Source organism: Ananas comosus, unplaced genomic scaffold (assembly GCF_001540865.1).
Source record: "Ananas comosus cultivar F153 unplaced genomic scaffold, ASM154086v1, whole genome shotgun sequence".
Taxonomy (NCBI): Eukaryota; Viridiplantae; Streptophyta; class Magnoliopsida; order Poales; family Bromeliaceae; genus Ananas; species Ananas comosus.
The window spans coordinates 17460-34903 of record NW_017893512.1 but is presented as its reverse complement, the minus strand read 5'-3'; the positions used below and the strand labels follow the sequence as shown (position 1 = coordinate 34903).

General features: G+C 34.3%; 2 protein-coding genes and 1 long non-coding RNA gene across 3 annotated transcripts; 2 read left to right on the top strand and 1 right to left on the bottom strand.

Annotated features, from left to right (window-relative positions):
• Positions 1-157: 157 nt before the first annotated feature.
• On the top strand, positions 158-1012 carry LOC109706202. Its single transcript, XR_002215112.1, has 3 exons — positions 158-308; positions 394-432; positions 712-1012. It is a non-coding gene; the product is annotated as an uncharacterized LOC109706202 (long non-coding RNA).
• Positions 1013-3058: 2046 nt separating this feature from the next.
• On the bottom strand, positions 3059-4047 carry LOC109706201 (snakin-2-like). The gene is made up of 3 exons (XM_020227002.1): positions 3839-4047; positions 3637-3712; positions 3059-3502 (listed from the first exon to the last, which is right to left on the bottom strand). Exons 1-3 carry the CDS (start codon positions 3926-3928, stop codon positions 3318-3320), a joined length of 351 nt encoding a protein of 116 aa, XP_020082591.1. The 5' UTR covers positions 3929-4047; the 3' UTR covers positions 3059-3317.
• A 6938-nt stretch (positions 4048-10985) lies between these two features.
• Positions 10986-17207, top strand: LOC109706209 (mitogen-activated protein kinase kinase kinase NPK1-like). Its single transcript, XM_020227011.1, has 17 exons — positions 10986-11546; positions 11664-11705; positions 11839-11904; positions 12002-12112; positions 12215-12295; positions 12399-12476; positions 13249-13331; positions 13814-13895; positions 14020-14120; positions 14783-14822; positions 14958-15017; positions 15106-15155; positions 15279-15393; positions 15518-15736; positions 15865-16196; positions 16421-16488; positions 16579-17207. Exons 1-17 carry the CDS (start codon positions 11178-11180, stop codon positions 16674-16676), a joined length of 1995 nt encoding a protein of 664 aa, XP_020082600.1. The 5' UTR covers positions 10986-11177; the 3' UTR covers positions 16677-17207.
• Positions 17208-17444: the final 237 nt, after the last annotated feature.

The following is a 17444-nucleotide window of genomic DNA, read 5'->3' as shown; positions in this document are numbered from 1 at the left end:
TCGTTTATTTCATATAGAAATAAATTTAACTGAAAATATAAATCAATTAAGGTTGAAATTTAAAATTTCAGATACTAATTATTAAGCTTTTTGCCACTTACACTAGAACGGTCGGTAACTTTGTCCTTTCTAATAATACTATTGGACCCCAAATACTAGGTTCCTATTTAAGCCTCCCTGCTAAGAACAAAAAAATAAAGAGCTCTTCCTGGAGTTCTCTATAGTGTTCTTTTACATTCTACTACTTCTCCATGGCTATGAAGCTTCACCTCACAGTAGCAATATTACTCCTCTGTGTCCTCACTGAGGTACTATATATCTTTAAATGAGACTTACAATTTGGTTTACTTTCTTTAATATGTTTTGAACATTTAAACATACATATTCCTGCAGGTTCCTCTTCAAAAAACAGTGGTGGTGGAAGCTGACCTGGTAATTATTAATCTCTTCATAAAGAGTTAAAATACCGGGTCTACTCTCTAACTTTTATATGAACTCTTCTTTTCTCAGAGGATAAGTTTTCAAAAAAATTAAAAAAGAGGGAAAAATTAAGAAAAAAGAAAAAAAAGAATGAGAAAGAGACAGCTATAGAGTTCATAGAAAAGTATTGTAATCTGGTATATTAAGTTATTAACTACTGCTTCTTTTTTAATGTTCCTCTTTTATAATAAATTCCTTCACTTTTTCTTTTTTTTGCTTCTGAAAATACAGGTGGTTCCAAGAGATCCGAACAACAAACCGGCCCCTATCCTTGGTTGGTTTTCTTCTTTTTTTTTTTTTTCTTTTTCTTTTTTCTCTATTATTTCTTGTTGTGTCGTATGTTAGAGCTCTTGGTACTTCTCATTTACTTGCTTATTAATTTTATAGATTAGGCCTAGTTAATAGATTATGTTTCTGTTTTCTCAATACAATTACTAATAAAACAGCATTCATTACTGAATCTTTTCATATAAAGACTTAACTAAACTTAATCTAATTTTATATCATTGAACCGACCGTTTCTAGAGTAAGTGGCAAAGAACTTGGTGGTTGATATCCGAGATCTCAAGTTCGAATCCTAGTTGATTCACATTTTCAGGATAGCGTGCTACATATCTCTCAAAATAAAAAAAAAATTATATCATTCAATTATAATTTTTAACTTTGCGAAAAAATCGCCCCACAACAAAAAATCGTTTTGCTATTCTCTTGTTACTACTCCCTGCCTTAGTTGGGGCGGCATAATGCATAAAATGAAGTTTTATAACATCTAACCAAATAATCTTATAGTATATTAAAGTGCGAGAAAACAAATTTATTATCATTATATTATTTTTTATGAGATTTTTTTTTTACTATTTATTGAATTATAATTAGTTGAATATATTACAACTGTTCCAAAAAATATTTTTTTTCAAAAAATTACTTAGGCAAATTGATATTACGAAAGCAATAAAGCATGTTTATTGTATTAAATGGTGTTTTAGTTTTTTTTTATTTTTTATTTTAGGGAAAATTTCAAAAAAAAAAAAAAAAAAAAAAACTTCAGTGGTTTCGTAGTTTCTCACTTTGTTTTCCTGTGGTTTAAAATCTATCCAATTGTTTCCCTGTAGTTTCGTTTTTATCTTTTCGGTAGTTTTTTCGTTAATATTTTATTAAATTATATATAAAAAATTTTAGATATTCATCTAGATTTATAAATATTTACTTTAGTACCCCTTAATTTTAACTTTATCACTGATTTAAGAAAAAAATAATAAAATTGATAAGAAAAAGAGAAAAAAAAATTATGAAGGACAAATTGATATATTTTAAGCTACTGAATTGAAGAGTAAAGTAAAAAACTAGAAAACCACATAGAATTTTTAAAGTTTTTTCTTTATTTTAATCCTGAACATAATAGATGTTGGACTGAGTCACTGCTGAGTGACAGTCCCAAGGGCTTAAATTTGGTCTGATCCAGCTGTCGCCGAACCATAAAGGCACGCCGAAACACTTTTATTAGGTGGGGCCTACAGTCCCTGGCTTGTTTAGTGGTGGGCGTATCAAATTATAATATAACTGATGTGATATTTTTAATTAATTAAATTATTATTTTTAAATTTATTTATTTTACTATGGTTATAAAAAGAAAATTTATCATATATTTTTAAAAAAAATATAATTAACTGATTATTAATGATAAGTGTTAAGTGTGACATTGTAGACTTTCTCCGACCAAGAACGCTTCATATCTAAGACCTTGTGCTTCAAAATATTTTACATTGTTGCAGTCATTTAATTTTAATTTAGTATATAACTATCCAAACCTTTGCCGGAAAGTATATATATAGCAGAAGCAGTTGTGAAGCCAAACAGACATTGCGGTAATTGAATGAATTGATTGTGGTGGGTGTTTGATTCAGACTGTGCGGGGCTGTGCGCGGGGCGGTGCAGCCAACACTCGCGGCCGAACTTGTGCGCTCGGGCGTGCGGCACTTGCTGCTCCAGGTGCAAATGCGTGCCGCCGGGCACCTCCGGCAACCGCGAGATGTGCGGCACGTGCTACACCAACATGACCACCCACGGCAACAGGACCAAGTGCCCTTAGGCAAATTTACCACCATATATCTAGTATATATATTTCTGTGTACTACGAAAATGATGACCAAGATGTATGGGTGTTCCATCCTCTTTTTGTTCGTTATACTTCTATATATGTATTACATAAATTAGCGTGACATGATCTATATGTATGAGTCTAGCTCTGGCTTGGTATTTTGGCTGTGAAAAGTTACTACGTTGGGTGTAATATACTACTACTTTGCTATGTATTAGTGGCCTTGTTTATATGCAGTTTAATAAGATGGTACCCATGTAGGAAGATGTTTTTTTTTTCTTTTTTCGTTTTTAGTATCACTGCTTATTATTTTATGAATAAGCATGCACTTTAATTGTTGAAGCTATTCTTTTTTTGAGAAAATTTGTTGAAGCTATTCTTATTACATGCTCTTCACATAAAAGCTTTTGCAAGTTGATGCCAATGTCCACAGGACATGCGTTTTTTTAAACAAAACTCCCCAGCAGACATAATAATTAATTAACTCGACGTATAAAACTCCGACACAAGGTATTTATTTCTCATCCTCCTCCATCTTACATTTCAGTAGTACACGACTTGTAGCTTAAATCCATGATAACAAAATTAACAAGGCGACAAAGTCGAGACAAAATTACTTTGCGATGATATTATTAACAGAGCTATTTTTAGTTATCATAATCCGATTCAATAATTTTTTTTTAAATAATAAATTTAGCTCTATTAATAACACCGTCTTTTTTTGCTGTAGTCGGTAATATTAAGGGCATTTGGTCCTGTTGCCGTGGGTCTGCCAATCAGTGTAGCACTTGCCGCAGGTCTCCTTGTTGCCGGCGGTGCCTGCGGGGACGCACTTGCACACGCTGCAGCAAGTGAGGCACGCCCGGCTGCACACATTCTTCCGCGAGTGCAGGCTGCACCTCTCCTTGCACGCTCCGACGCATTCTGCGCACAAAGTTACGTACCATTAAGGATGGTGTTATTCACATATCAAAATTTACTTATATATCAGTAAATAAATTTATTAAATCTGATCATTATTTATTGACCGAGTTGTATAAAAATGAGTTATGTGTTACCTTTAGTATCAATAATTTTGTGAGGTGCAGGAGCCAGGGCCGGAGGAGTTGCTGGGACATAGGGCGCCATAGCAGCCTATATATGTATACACACACACACACACATCAAATATCAAACCCAAATTAATATACCATCATCATTCTCATTTAAACAAATTATCAACAATTAAAAATAGCTCTAGAGAAAGTGCTTTATGTATACCTCTGTAAATGCTTCTTCTGAGTCTGATGAGACTCTGGTGCTCGCAAGGAGAAAACATGCTAGCAGAAACAGTGCCAGTTTAAGAGCCATAGTGAGTAAAACAGAAGAGATCGAGTAGAAGGAGAGATCAAAGATTTAACTGCTATATATATATATTTATGCACTTGAGTAGTGCACTAGTGCTTGGTGAAGAAGAAGAACCTTTCAACATGCTATCTTTATATAGAAGGAAGGGGAGCAGGAACAAAAAATCCACCAAAGGGGGCACATAGAGAGTAAAGACCTTGGCTGTCAAAGGCCAGGCCAGGTTGGCACATGGACATGTGAGCTGGGACTCAATCTTACTGCTGCTTCCAATTAGCTTGTCTCCTCTGCCATCTCCATTAATAAAATAGTAATGCTACACCTAGTTCAAAATAAACCCTAAAATCTAATTAGTGAGAGCCAGTTGTTTATGATATTGTTATATTGGTCCCTATTTTGCTTTTGCTTTCTGTAATAGCAACCAATGATAATAGCTAGGATGTTTGGCAACGAAAAAGTCCGCTGCCTTTGCTTTGGCGGGAATTAAAGTCGAAATTCTGAATCCTAACCGTTTGGATCGGGAATCAGGGATGGAATAACCTCTTATTTTCTCTTTATATCTAAATGTTAAAGCACTGTTTGGTTTGGAAACAGGGATAGGAATAGGCCCTTATCCCTCCCTTTATACCCAAACGCTAATTTTTTATCCGAGAATAGTAGTTCTCGGTTATCTCCACCAACACCTTCATTTTCTATATAAAACTTCCTAATATTTTTCTTATCCTCGGGAACAACCCAATTTTCATCCAAACGCTATTTTTCTTATCCCCATACTTGTACCTATCCCTGTAATAGCTAGTTCTTGCTTATACCCGAACCAAACGGTCTAAAGTATCTGAAATAAGTTGGTATAATTATTTTCACAAACACTTCCATTTTATATATTTAACTACCTACTATTTTTTTTATTTCATATTATCTATTCAAACGTTATTTTTTTTTATTCTCGAGAACAATCCAATTTTTATCCAAATACTATTTTCTAATCCTCATATTTGTACATATTCGTATAATAGTTAATTCTTGCTTATATCCGAACCAAACGGTGCCTAAGAACAAGCATTAACTTAGTGATTCTAATGCCGCAACGCCATTTAGATAATATTTTATCAAACAACACGACTTCTTCAGTAATACAAAATAAATCCTGTATATATGTACATGTATAGTGTATCATCTAGTATAATAGTTTAGCGTTCTAAATATTGGACATAATATATAACTAATGAGCAATATTATTTGTAAATTCTTCAAAATAATAATAAATCTTACATTTTATTTATCTATCTGTAGAGTCTAGTATAATAGTTTAGCGTTCTAAATATTGGACATAATATATAACTAATGAGCAATATTATTTGTACATTCTCCAAAATAATAATAAATCTTACATTTCATTTATCTGAGAGTTCTTATTTTTTCACCCATTCTATTAATTTTTTTATTAAAAATTTAGTTATAATTTTGTGAATATAATATTAGGATAATAGAAAAATAAAATTTATGTCTGTGTATTATATTAATAAGTGACACATGCATTATTACAGTATTATATTAATATATTAATTTTAATTAAACATCTCTAGGGTAGGAAAAATTCTAGAATGCAACGGGTATATTAGTGACGTGGCGTAACAAACCAATCAAATTAATCCTTTTAAGAATATATGTCCCATCATGATTGTAAAAAAGTATTTTTATTGTACTTTTGTTTAAAAAGAAGGAATGTGATTGGCTTGTTATTGATGACGTGGTGCAAGTGTGACAGTATAGAATTCCTCCTAGGGTAGGGTGTGAGTGGGGCCCTCACTAGATGGGTTAGGGTCAAGTGGCTTGTCCTTGGGAAGTTGAGACCCAGCTAGGATTGGAGGACGTGAGAGGGGATGCCATGTGGGTCAGTGCGGGGGTCAGTGGCTCAGAGGTGATGAGTGGCAATGAGCTGCACCCCATTGAGGGACGTACGGGAGTCACGTGCCCTGCACGTGGGTGTGTGTTGTGCGATTTATTTATTATATATAAATATATATTACGCTCCTCGAGGCCTTGTCGGATGAGCCCAGAGGCTGTGTGGATTTGATGCTCTCTAACTTCGTGCGGTTTCTCTATATTCCCTTCATTTTATTATCATTATTGCATTCCTGTCATAATCTGGGGAGTTTTTTTTTTTTATTTTTTACTTTAGTACCCAGTGGTTTAAAGTGTATCAAGTTAGTATCTTGTGGTTTCACACTTTCTCACTTTTATATTCTGTGGTTTAAAGTGAATCAAGTTAGTGCCCTGTGATTTCGCACTTTCTGACTTTAGTATCCCGTGATTCAATATTTCATTAAGAGAAAAATAAAATCGCAGGGTACTAGTTTGATACAAAAACAAAACCACATAGTACTAACTTGATACAAAAATAAAACCACAGAGTACTAATTTTATACACTTTAAACCACAGGATACTAAAGTGAGAAAGTGCGAAACCACAGGATACTAACTTGATACACTTTAAACCATAGGGTTACTAAAATGAAAAAGTGCGAAACTATATGGGGGTTTTTGAAGTTTGTCCAAAAATTATTAATAGTTGATATCTAAAGTTTAAAATTTAAATTTTTAGCTATTTTATTTTTTTAGTTAAATTATTTTTTTAGGCACCATTTGGGGGATAGGGATAGGGATAACTTCTATCCCCTTTATATCCAAACGCTAATTTTTTATCCGAAAATAGTAGTTCTCGGTTATCTATAATAATTGAGTATAACTATACCTACCAATATTTTCATTTTTTATATAAAATTACCCATCATTTTTTTTATTCCATATTATCTATCCAAACGCTATTTTTTATCCGCAAAAAATAATCCATTTTAATCCAAACATTTATTTTGTCTTAATTCGCCAATACTGTATTTAATTTCTGTAAAGCTAATTTTTTGCTTGTACTCGAACAAAGCGCTACATTAATAAACTATTCAGATATATACATACTTAAGTGACCTTCGTCTCTCTCTAAAAAAACAAAAAAAAAAAAAAAGCTTGTGAAGAATTTGATATGACGATTTGATTGATAGTATTTAGGCCCAGTTTGACTAGAGCAATTGCTATGGGCTGGCAATGAGCGAGCCGGCTCGCGTTCGACTCGCGTTGAACTCGATATTTGGCTCGTTCGAGCATCGACTCGAAATTAATGAGCCGAGTTAAAAAAAAAAAAAAAGGCTCGAAATTTATTTCAAGCCGAGCTTGGAGTATTACTCGGCTCGTTCGAGATTGAGGCAAAAAGGCTCGAAAAGGCTTCAAATATATATTATATATATATATATATATATATATATATATATATATATATATATATACTATATATAGTAGAGCTACTATGCTATCGAAAGTATAGAGATATGGTGCTTTCGATTTTTTGATTCTTAGATCAATCCCTTTAATCGTTTCTTATCTTTGGATTAATATTATTATTACCTTGTAAGGACCACTCAATCCTAAGAGTATTATTTAATCCTAGGTGAGACCACAATCATCCCAACCATACAATTTTTAATCAAAGGGTCAAAAATTCAAAAACATCAAATCCTCTATATTTTCGATAGCATAGTAGTCCTACACTATATATATATTACAAAATATATAAATATAATATATTTTAATTATATATAGGCTGAGTGAATAATTTGAGTTTAGTTAAAATTGGGCCAATGTTGTTGGCCCATAAAAACAAATCTAATAGACAAATAAAAGAGCAAAATCTTACTAAATTTATATATTCTTTCTTTCTTTCTTTCTTCCACAGAGCTCTAAATTTTCAATATGTTTCTCTCTTTCTCTTTTTCTGTTTCTCACCCTAAGTGGCCAAGCCGGAAGCCCTCTAAGTTACCAAGTAACATCATATGCCCGCTGTTACCTACCTTGCTATTAATTGTATACTTGAGAAAATATACGGAATATTTTTGAAGTAAAAAATTATTATTCATATAAAATTTTAATTTTAGTTATATATTATTAGATAGTTTAATCCAATATTTATCTATATAATTTATTTATTTTTGACTACATAAATGAAAATAAATAAAATAGAGATTGAAGGCGGAAGTAAAGATATGTGAGGCTGAAAATATTAGATATTTAACTCATAAATTATATTTTTTCATATTATAATACTATATTTCATATAATTATTTTGTACTTTGAACTATTAGACATATTTTTGTATCAAATTATAGATAATGTTCTATACAAATTAAACTATTGATCGTATAATGTTGAGAATTTCAAGCGGCTCGTTTAGGGCTCGAGCTCGCTCGACTTGAAATTAGGCTCGCTCGAGCTCGGCTCGAATTAATTTCAATCCAAGCTTGAGCTTAAATTTAAGCTCGAAATTAATTTCAAGCCGAATTTGAGCAGGGGGGGAGTGGGGGGGGGGGGCGAGTAAGCCGCTCAGAGCTCGCTCGTTCCACCCTAGCAATGCTACCTCTATATTTATTTATATTATATAAATTTTATATCATGCTCCCCCAAATATTATTATTTTCTAACTAGTCTTGTAAATTTTTTTAATACTAATTTTTTTAAAAGGAACTTATGAATCTTAGGATGAGTGGGATGTGATATTCACACCTATTTATAGGTGTGCACGTAGTATTTTTTTAGTTTGATAATATAATCACTACAAGCTTAAAATATTAATAAATAATTATTATTTTTAAAATTATATACTATAATTTTTATAGTTGCTATCATTATTGGAGAAGAAGGAAAAATTATATGTGTTTTTAAATTTTTGGACCTGTAATGTAACAACTTTAGCAAACTAACCGTTTGTTGAAGAACAAATGTTGGATCAATTATTTCTCTAAATAAATTTTGTTAAAATATATTAAAATTTGGACTAATTTATGTCACATAGATAATTGGGTTTACCTCATGGTTATCAAACTAATTAAGTAATTATTCTCTTTTTTGTAAAGTATTTATGTGGAGGATTCAACCATTCTCCGCTATGCATAAGAGTAGAGTTTTAGCTCTTAACATAGTAATTCCATGAGGAACAATAGAAAAAAAATCTTATTATTGTAAGGGAAAACTTCAAAAACCCCCCTTGTGGTCTCAATTTTTTTCACTTTAGTACCATGTGGTTTAAAATGTATCAAGTTAGTACATTGTGGTTTCTCACTTTATCACTTTAGTACCCTGTGGTTTAAAGTGTATCAAGTTAGTACCCTGTGGTTTTGCATTTTATCACTTTAGTACCCTGTGGTTTTAATTTTGTATCAAATTAGTACCCTGTGATTTTTTAAACTATAGGGTACTAAAGTGATAAAGTGTGAAACCACAGGGTACTAAAGTGATAAAGTGCAAAACCACAGAGTACTAACTTGATACACTTTAAACCACAGGGTACTAAAGTGATAAAGTGAGAAACCACAGGGTACTAAGTTGATACACTTTAAACCACAGGGTACTAAAATAAAAAAGTGTGGAACCACAGAGGGGGTTTTTGAAGTTTTCCCTTATTGTAACTTATTTTTGCTATTTCTAATCAAATACTATGGAGGTAAAGCTGAGGACGAGAATCGTAAGTATTATTGTTTCCATATTGCAACAGTCTCTAAAATCAAACATTGTTTAGGGACTTGCATTAACTCGCCAGAGTTATACAATTATTTTGAATGATTTTTCAACAAATTTTTAGTAAAATTCTGAGGTATCAACAATATTTTTATTAAGATCCTCCACAACAGCAGCGATCACAACAAATTACAATCACATTGTAGGAGCAGGGTTGCTGTGCTCTCAGGAGCACGGAGGCTTCCGTGCTCTTGAGCCGTTTTCGATGATGGAGTTTTCGAATCAACGATCGGCTTCGTAAAACTTGATCTAGTGTACTTGAAGTTTCTAGAAAATAATATTTGCGATTTTTCGATATCATTTACCTAGTAATCGAAAGGATTCAAAATCAATAATTTTTAACGGCTGAAAATAAAAATTCTATAAAAAGTGGTGATATAACACTAAAAATTTCGATCAGAAATATTAATTTTGTTGTAGATAGTATAAAAAATTTTGTATCAAAATTTCATCTGATTTGAATACTTCTACACCGTTAAACTTGAAAACGGCAGATATCAACCATTAAAAATTATGGATTTTGAATCATTTCAATCACTAGGTAAATGATATCAAAAAATCGCAAAAATTATTTTCTAGAAACTTCAAATGCGCTAGATCAAAGTCTAACGGAGCCGATCGTCGATTCGAAAATTTTATCATCAAAAACGGCTCAGGAGCTTCTGAGAGCTCAGCAGCCCTGCTCCACATTGTAGATGTACATATAAAATGGGGTGGAGTGTTTCTGATCACAAAGGTTGGCACAGAAATATAAATGGTAAGCAAATTGCTCCAGTTTAAAAAAATAAGGAGGCCACAGAGTCCAGCACTATAGGCCAGAATCGATCTAGCCGAAAATCAGAAGAGGGTGGTGAATAGGAGTTGAAGCAAAATTTTTAAAAAAAGAGGAAAGGGTGGTTCGAAAGCGCTTTGCATCTTTTAGCTCTCGCCGATGATCCTCTACTGCATCTCATCTCATGTTTTAACCTTTTTCTATTTACTAAACAATCTTTTATCCACTCAAAAAGTGGATTATTTGGTTGGGAGTAAAATGTAACGGAGGATTGATGAGGGGAAAGGGTACAAACTTGTAAATAAATGCACGAAAACAGTTATTTCTTGTTTGATATATAGGATATTATTCGAGATCGGTGGTTTGACTTAATTATTTCTTGATTTCTAATCAATGTTTGACCTAGCTTTGATTCAGGCCTTGATTTTCCTGCCTTTTATATGATGATACTGAGAATAATTTTTAAAATTCGATAAGAGAATGAAGTTTGCGTTAATAAAGAGAAATGATAAAATGAAGGTAGATGATTGGATGGTTCGCTGCCGACGTGGTGGACCAGGACTAGACATTAACCCCCAGGGGGATTATGAATTAGGAAAAACTTTGTAACGGTCCATAAGGGTATTTCTGGAATTTTGGACTAATTTGAATCGAGGAAGAGAGAGGGAGTCCATTTCTAATTGATCCAACTACACAGCCTCACAGTACGACGACGACGACGACGGCGAGGACGAGGACGAGGACGAAACCCTAAAATTCGACGAAGAGAGAAGAAATTTTGGGCGAACGATTCCATTTTTAATCGATCCAACCAAATCCGCGTGACTACAACCACGACGAAGGAGAAACCCTAAGAGATCGATGAAGAGGGAGGAGACTACCTTCGGCGGAAGCGCGATGCAAGACCTCTTCGGATCCGTGCGCCGATCCTTCGTCGGAAGACCAAACCCTAGCGCGGAGGAGAGATCCAACGGCGGAGGGGTGAGCCGGATCGCGGAGAAGATCGGATCTTGCCTCAGGAAATCGAGGGTCGGATTGGACATAGGGTTAGGGTTAGGGTTCTTGCCCAAGAGCCTAACCCCGCCCCGAAGGATTGCAAGCACCGCTGCCGCCGAGGTCGAGGCCCCTCAGATCCGGTGGAGGAAGGGGGAGCTTATCGGTTGCGGCGCCTTTGGACACGTCTATATGGGCATGAATCTAGATTCCGGGGAGCTAATCGCCATTAAGCAGGTCCTCCTTTTGATTCTCTAATTATGGTTACGGTTAGGGTTTGCTTTATCATTTTGAAGTGATTATTAATTGTATTTGGCTTATGTTGCTGATGCTAGATTGGTGGCGTTTTTGTAGGTTTTGATCGGTGCGAGCAATGCTTCCAAAGCAAAAGCCCAAGTTAGTATCTTTTGTGCCTTGAAAGTTGTGTTTAATTCATTGTAACAAAGATTTCATTGACAAAGATCGCTGCTTGCAAAAATTTTTAAACTCTATTTGGTTCTGAGATTTTCTCTCCGAAATATGTTCTCAGGCTCATATCAGGGAACTCGAGGAAGAAGTGAAGCTTCTCAAGAACCTTTCTCATCCGAACATTGTTGTGAGTGAAGGGAGATATCTCAGTTTTAATGAAACAATGCCTTTTATCTAAGGCAGTTCCGACTGATATTTCACTTTTTTTTTCCCATATTGAACAGAGATACTTGGGAACTGCAAGAGAGGAAGAGACATTAAATATCCTGTTAGAGTTTGTTCCGGGCGGATCTATTTCATCATTGCTTGGGAAATTTGGATCATTTCCTGAGGCTGTAGGCAAACCATCTTTTTTTTTTTTTTTTCCTCTTTAATCTGCTCATTTCAGTTATGCAAAATGCTCCGTAAAGAATTGTTAATTCTTTTTTGGTAAACAGGTTATTAGAATGTACACGAAACAGCTTTTGCAAGGATTAGAGTATCTACATCGTAATGGAATTATACACAGGGATATAAAGGCATACCATCTGAACTTAGTTAGGTTTTGGGGTTCTTTTTTTCACATATCTGTTTATTTTCTTGGGAATGTAATAGTATTTTGTTTACTAATGTGGATTTCAGGGGGCAAACATACTTGTCGATAACAAAGGTTGCATTAAGCTTGCCGACTTTGGGGCATCTAAGCAAGTTGCTAAGCTGGTAAGAAGATGATCCAATTTTTGTTCTTCATTTGATTGTAACAAGCCATATAAGTGATGTTACATCTAAATCTCCTTTTTAGCCTAACAAATTTAGAGTCTTAATTCTTCATTGTTGTAAATTATTAAGCTAAGCGATGCAATGGGGTTTTGAACATAGAAATTTAGCCGGATTCTTTGTCTGCAAGAGTGAATGCATTTGCTTGCATAGGATTGAGGCTAGATATAAACTATTTATCTGATGTGTTCTTGGGTTTATGTACATTATTGTGCGAGTTGGTTGCAATTGAGTCAAAAGTGTATCTGTCCCATCTAAGTACTTCTCTAAATTGGCAATTGAGGGTTAGTTAAGGACCATGTTATGTTTTAGTCATTTTCTCAAACTGCTTAAATAACTACTCTTGCTGCTTATTTTCAATGAGAAAATTTTACATTTTTACTCAAGCAAACGAAGGAAACAAGGACAAGCAGGAAGTGTTGACTGGCCAAATCCCTGGGTTCTCAACTTGATTGAGGTTTTATGCCGAGATTACTGGACATACATGATATTGTTTTCACATTTTATTTAAGGTTATCGTTATGAGGAGGAAACAAATTTCGTTGGAAGAGGATACATTAAGAATCGAATTATTCCTAGACATGTTTATTGCAAAACAGGAAATTTTCTTGTACCCTGATTTCTGTTTCTTCACTATTAGCGCCTTAAGTGTTCATATATTTTTATCTTATTGTTTTACTTCATTGGCTAATTAGTGGCTTTCATATTTTACTAGGCAACTATGACAGCTGCTAAGTCTATGAAAGGTACTCCGTATTGGATGGCACCAGAAGTAATTGTTCAAAGTGGACATAGCTTGTAAGGGCTAGAAATTTTTGTTGGTTGCCTTACTGCTCTGTTTTTAATTGTTTTTTAGAATTATTTGGATTTGAGAGCCTGGTATTTTTCTTTGCTTTTAAATGTTCTTAGTTCAATGTCCTCTTAGTCCAGATGCTGAAAATCTTTCCCTATTTCTTTTAATCAATGAATGAATGATAATATGTAGAATTAAAGACGTATATGTTGAAACTTTAGATATTTATATATTTCCCAAGTGAATTGGCTTGTAGCTTATTGTTATTTCTGATGGTTTTGTGTGGAGAAGAATAGCTTATTGTTTTTTCTATAGAAGTTTCAGTTTCATAATGGTACTTTGAAAGTCATGCTAGCGCATAATTTTTAAATTTCCTCATAACTAACCTAGTTCTCTATTGATAAGTCTTTCACTAATTTTGTAAAACATCATCTTGCATTCGGTTGTTTTTTTTATTTTTAAGTCACGTGTGTGTGGTCCATCTCAGCTCTGCTGACATTTGGAGTGTTGGTTGTACTGTTATTGAAATGGCTACTGGTAAACCGCCGTGGAGCCAGCAATATCAAGAGGTAAAGCTTACTGTTTAAAATAAGACAAATAAATCCAGTTCATTGTAAATCTTTTTTTGAACTTAAATAAATCTAGTTCATTGCAAAACTTCCATTATTTGACCAGCACTACAAATTTATTCAGGTTGCCGCATTATTCCATGTGGGGACAACAAAGTCACATCCACCTATTCCAGAGCATCTCTCCTTGGAGGCCAAGGATTTTCTTCTGAAATGCTTACAGGAGTATGTACATAACTCTCTCTCTCTCTCTCTCTCTCTCTCTCTCTCTCTCTCTCTACTTTGTTGCACCCATACTCTTCCAGTATAAGGTTAATTGCAGGAAAATATGATTATATAGCTAAAAGTCGATTTAGCCCCTAACTCATTATCATTGCAGCATTCTCATGTCGCATTCAGTAAATTACCTTTCATTTAAACATCATACTTCTGAAAAGTGTCTGAATCATGAGCACTTACAATGAATAATAACACGCAAATTAAATTGTTTGAGAATTATAAAATATTTGTGTTTCATCAAACTACTCTGCTCAAACTGCGCCTTTGTAGAAGCTCCGGTAAAGCAAAGAGGTCCTAAGACAAACATTTATCCTATCCCTCAATATTATGTATTAATAAGACTGGAGGAGCTTTTCCCTTCAACAGTTTTACCTAATAATCACAGTTGCTGTAAATTGATCTTTTAATTGATCATCTTTGTCAGTCCTTTTTAAAAATATGACCATCTATTGACTTGCTTTCACTTTTGAAGAGAACTTGGGGAATGTATTCTGAAACAACTGGGATGTCAAGTGAAGTTGGTCATGATGTTGCTTTCAGTGGACCATTTTATTTCTTCTATGGTTCATTTGTGAGTTCTTACTTGTATCATGACATTCTTTTTTCAGAGAACCAAGCTTGCGGCCTACTGCATCAGATCTGCTCCAGGTACTATTGTTTTGAGTGTGTTAATTGTATCAAAATAGTAGATCATTATAGTATGTTAAATTATTTTCTGTGTGTTCATCCTGTTGTGTAAATTATCCTGAGATAAATCCTGATTCCTTAAATATTTCCAAGCAGCATCCATTTGTTACGGGAGAAATTGAGGATCCACATCAATCAAGTCGTGTTGTGAACAAGGTTAAACTGGCCTACAGCAACCAGTTGATTTTATTTCATTAAATACCTGTGCATTAGAATTTATCACCCTGATAATGCCCCATGACAGGAGTCCTCCGAAATTGAGCATGCGGCATCTAAACTGCAAGCAAATAACTCGTAAGTATTGGTGACACTTTTTTGTTCGTCAGATGCAATGAAAAAACTGCTTGAATTATGGGGATTATGTATACCTTCAAATCTGTTTAACGGCTTGAATAATGATAACTGTGATCATTGCAGCTGCTCAACTATGAAATCTAATAACGTCTTGAGAGCCGGTCCAATCTGGGATTCTATGAACAATGACGACATGTGTCAATTTGCTGATGCAGATGATTTTCCAGTGGTTGGATCAGTATGATTTTTGTTTTGTCCTTGATTGCTTACTGCTCAGTGGAATGATTAAACCACATACTACCTTCAGTAGTTAGATAATTGAGATTTTTTTTGTATTATTTATTCTTTTATTTTTTTGCCAGAGCTTCAATCCAATGTCTGAACCATTTGATGAGTGGCCATGCAATCTCAAGATAAGTGCAGAAATAAAAATGAGTCAAAAAGACTTTGGTGAATTGTTAAATGGTGCTCCCAACGGTGGTAAGGATAGGGAAAATGAGTTCACTTTCCCTTGTGACTCAATGTGTGATGATGATGATGAAGTCACAGAGTCAAAAATTAGGGCTTTTCTTGATGAGAAGGTATGCTTACAAGAATTCTTATGCAATTTGTTTACGTTACTATTCTTCGTGCATATATACAATTGATCATATTTGATAGCCTTGTAATGATTTGCAAATAAATTGAAAAAATTGCTACTGCTTATCAGGCCCTCGATCTGAAGAAGCTGCAGACACCTTTATATGAGTTCTACAACACCTTGAATGCCACCAATTCTCGATGTGTTACCAGTATTTGCAATGAAAATATAATGGCTAATTCAAAATTGCCTCCTAAATGCAAGTCTTCACCAAAGAAGGTTGTTAGTGGGACATCTACGCCACAGTCTGATAATGAGAATAATAATAATTTGAGCCCTGGGAGCTGCAGCATGCGTGCTTCGGTCAGCACTTTGGAGAATAGTCGAATTTTAAGAGAAATAGCTTCTCCTGAGTGGGGCGATTCTCTTCAAGATGCTAAACAAGAACCAACCAGCGCAAGGTTTGTTAGCTGACATCTATGATTGATATAAGATTTGTACTTGGATACCTTAACTTATCTCCCTAAAGAACTTGAAAGGTTTAGTGATAAATGAATACTAGCAAGTTAATCAATTGAAAATATTGTAACCAAATTTCTTTAGTATTTTTTTTTTTTTTTTTACCTATCTCTCTCTTGGTATCATTATCTGTGTCGTCTGATCCAAAAGAATGCATTTTGAGCAGTGTAAGCGCCTCTGAGAAAGAAAGGAAGTGGAAAGAAGAGCTGGATATGGAGCTTGAGAGAGGAAGAGGTAATCATTATCATCTCGATATGTATGGTATATACGTAAGGATGCATTTTTTAAAATTTACAGTTAGATCTGTGTTGAATCTCTCAACAGAAATGCGCCAAGCTGGCCTTGGTAAAACATCTTCTCCAAAGGAAAAAGGCCCGAACCGAAAGAGAGACCGACAACGGTTCACATCTCCAACCAAGTGATTGCAGAAGCATTTCTACCATAGCCGAACAAATGGTCCATCTCATACTTTTAAGTTTGGATAATACAAAAGGTGTGCCGTTCCATAAATGTCGCCCCCATCTTACCATCTCTATTAGTTGACGAGCAGAAGAAGGCTAGATGTCGATACCGGAGGCATTTTTGCTGGTTCAAACACAGAGAGAATCACGAAGCAATGCCGAGTGGACAATGCAGTTGCGAGCTGCCCAGTAATCTTGTAATTTGTGAAGAATGTAATGTTTCCTTTTTGAAGAAATTGTTGATTGCGTATGACCATATTGACTGGCATGTTTGGAAATCACAGTTATATAATGTAGGTTTTCCGTGTAGTTTAGTGGACATATTTGTTTGCCATTTGAATTATTTAGTCTTTGAAGGATGCCTACTAATGTTGTAGTACTAAACAGTAGGTATTTGCTTCTAGTTTAAGAGGAAAAGAATAATGTAAATTTTAGTTATGGACCTTTGATCTGTTCATTGCAGCTGCGATGCCATCATAAATTTAGCATCTTATGGACCTTTGAAAATTCATTCAAAAATGAATCTATAGAGGGATATTTGTAAATCAATAATTTTACTTCCAAGAATGGTAGGGATGCAAGTGGATCCTGCTTGGTGGAGTTTTCGTCCCGATCCGCTTGGAACGTAAGTTACGTAACTGTTAGTGACAACTAAAAATGTAATAATTCGTTACTTTTTTATTTTTGTAATAGTAATATGTACGGCGTAACTTTTATTTATTTTTATCG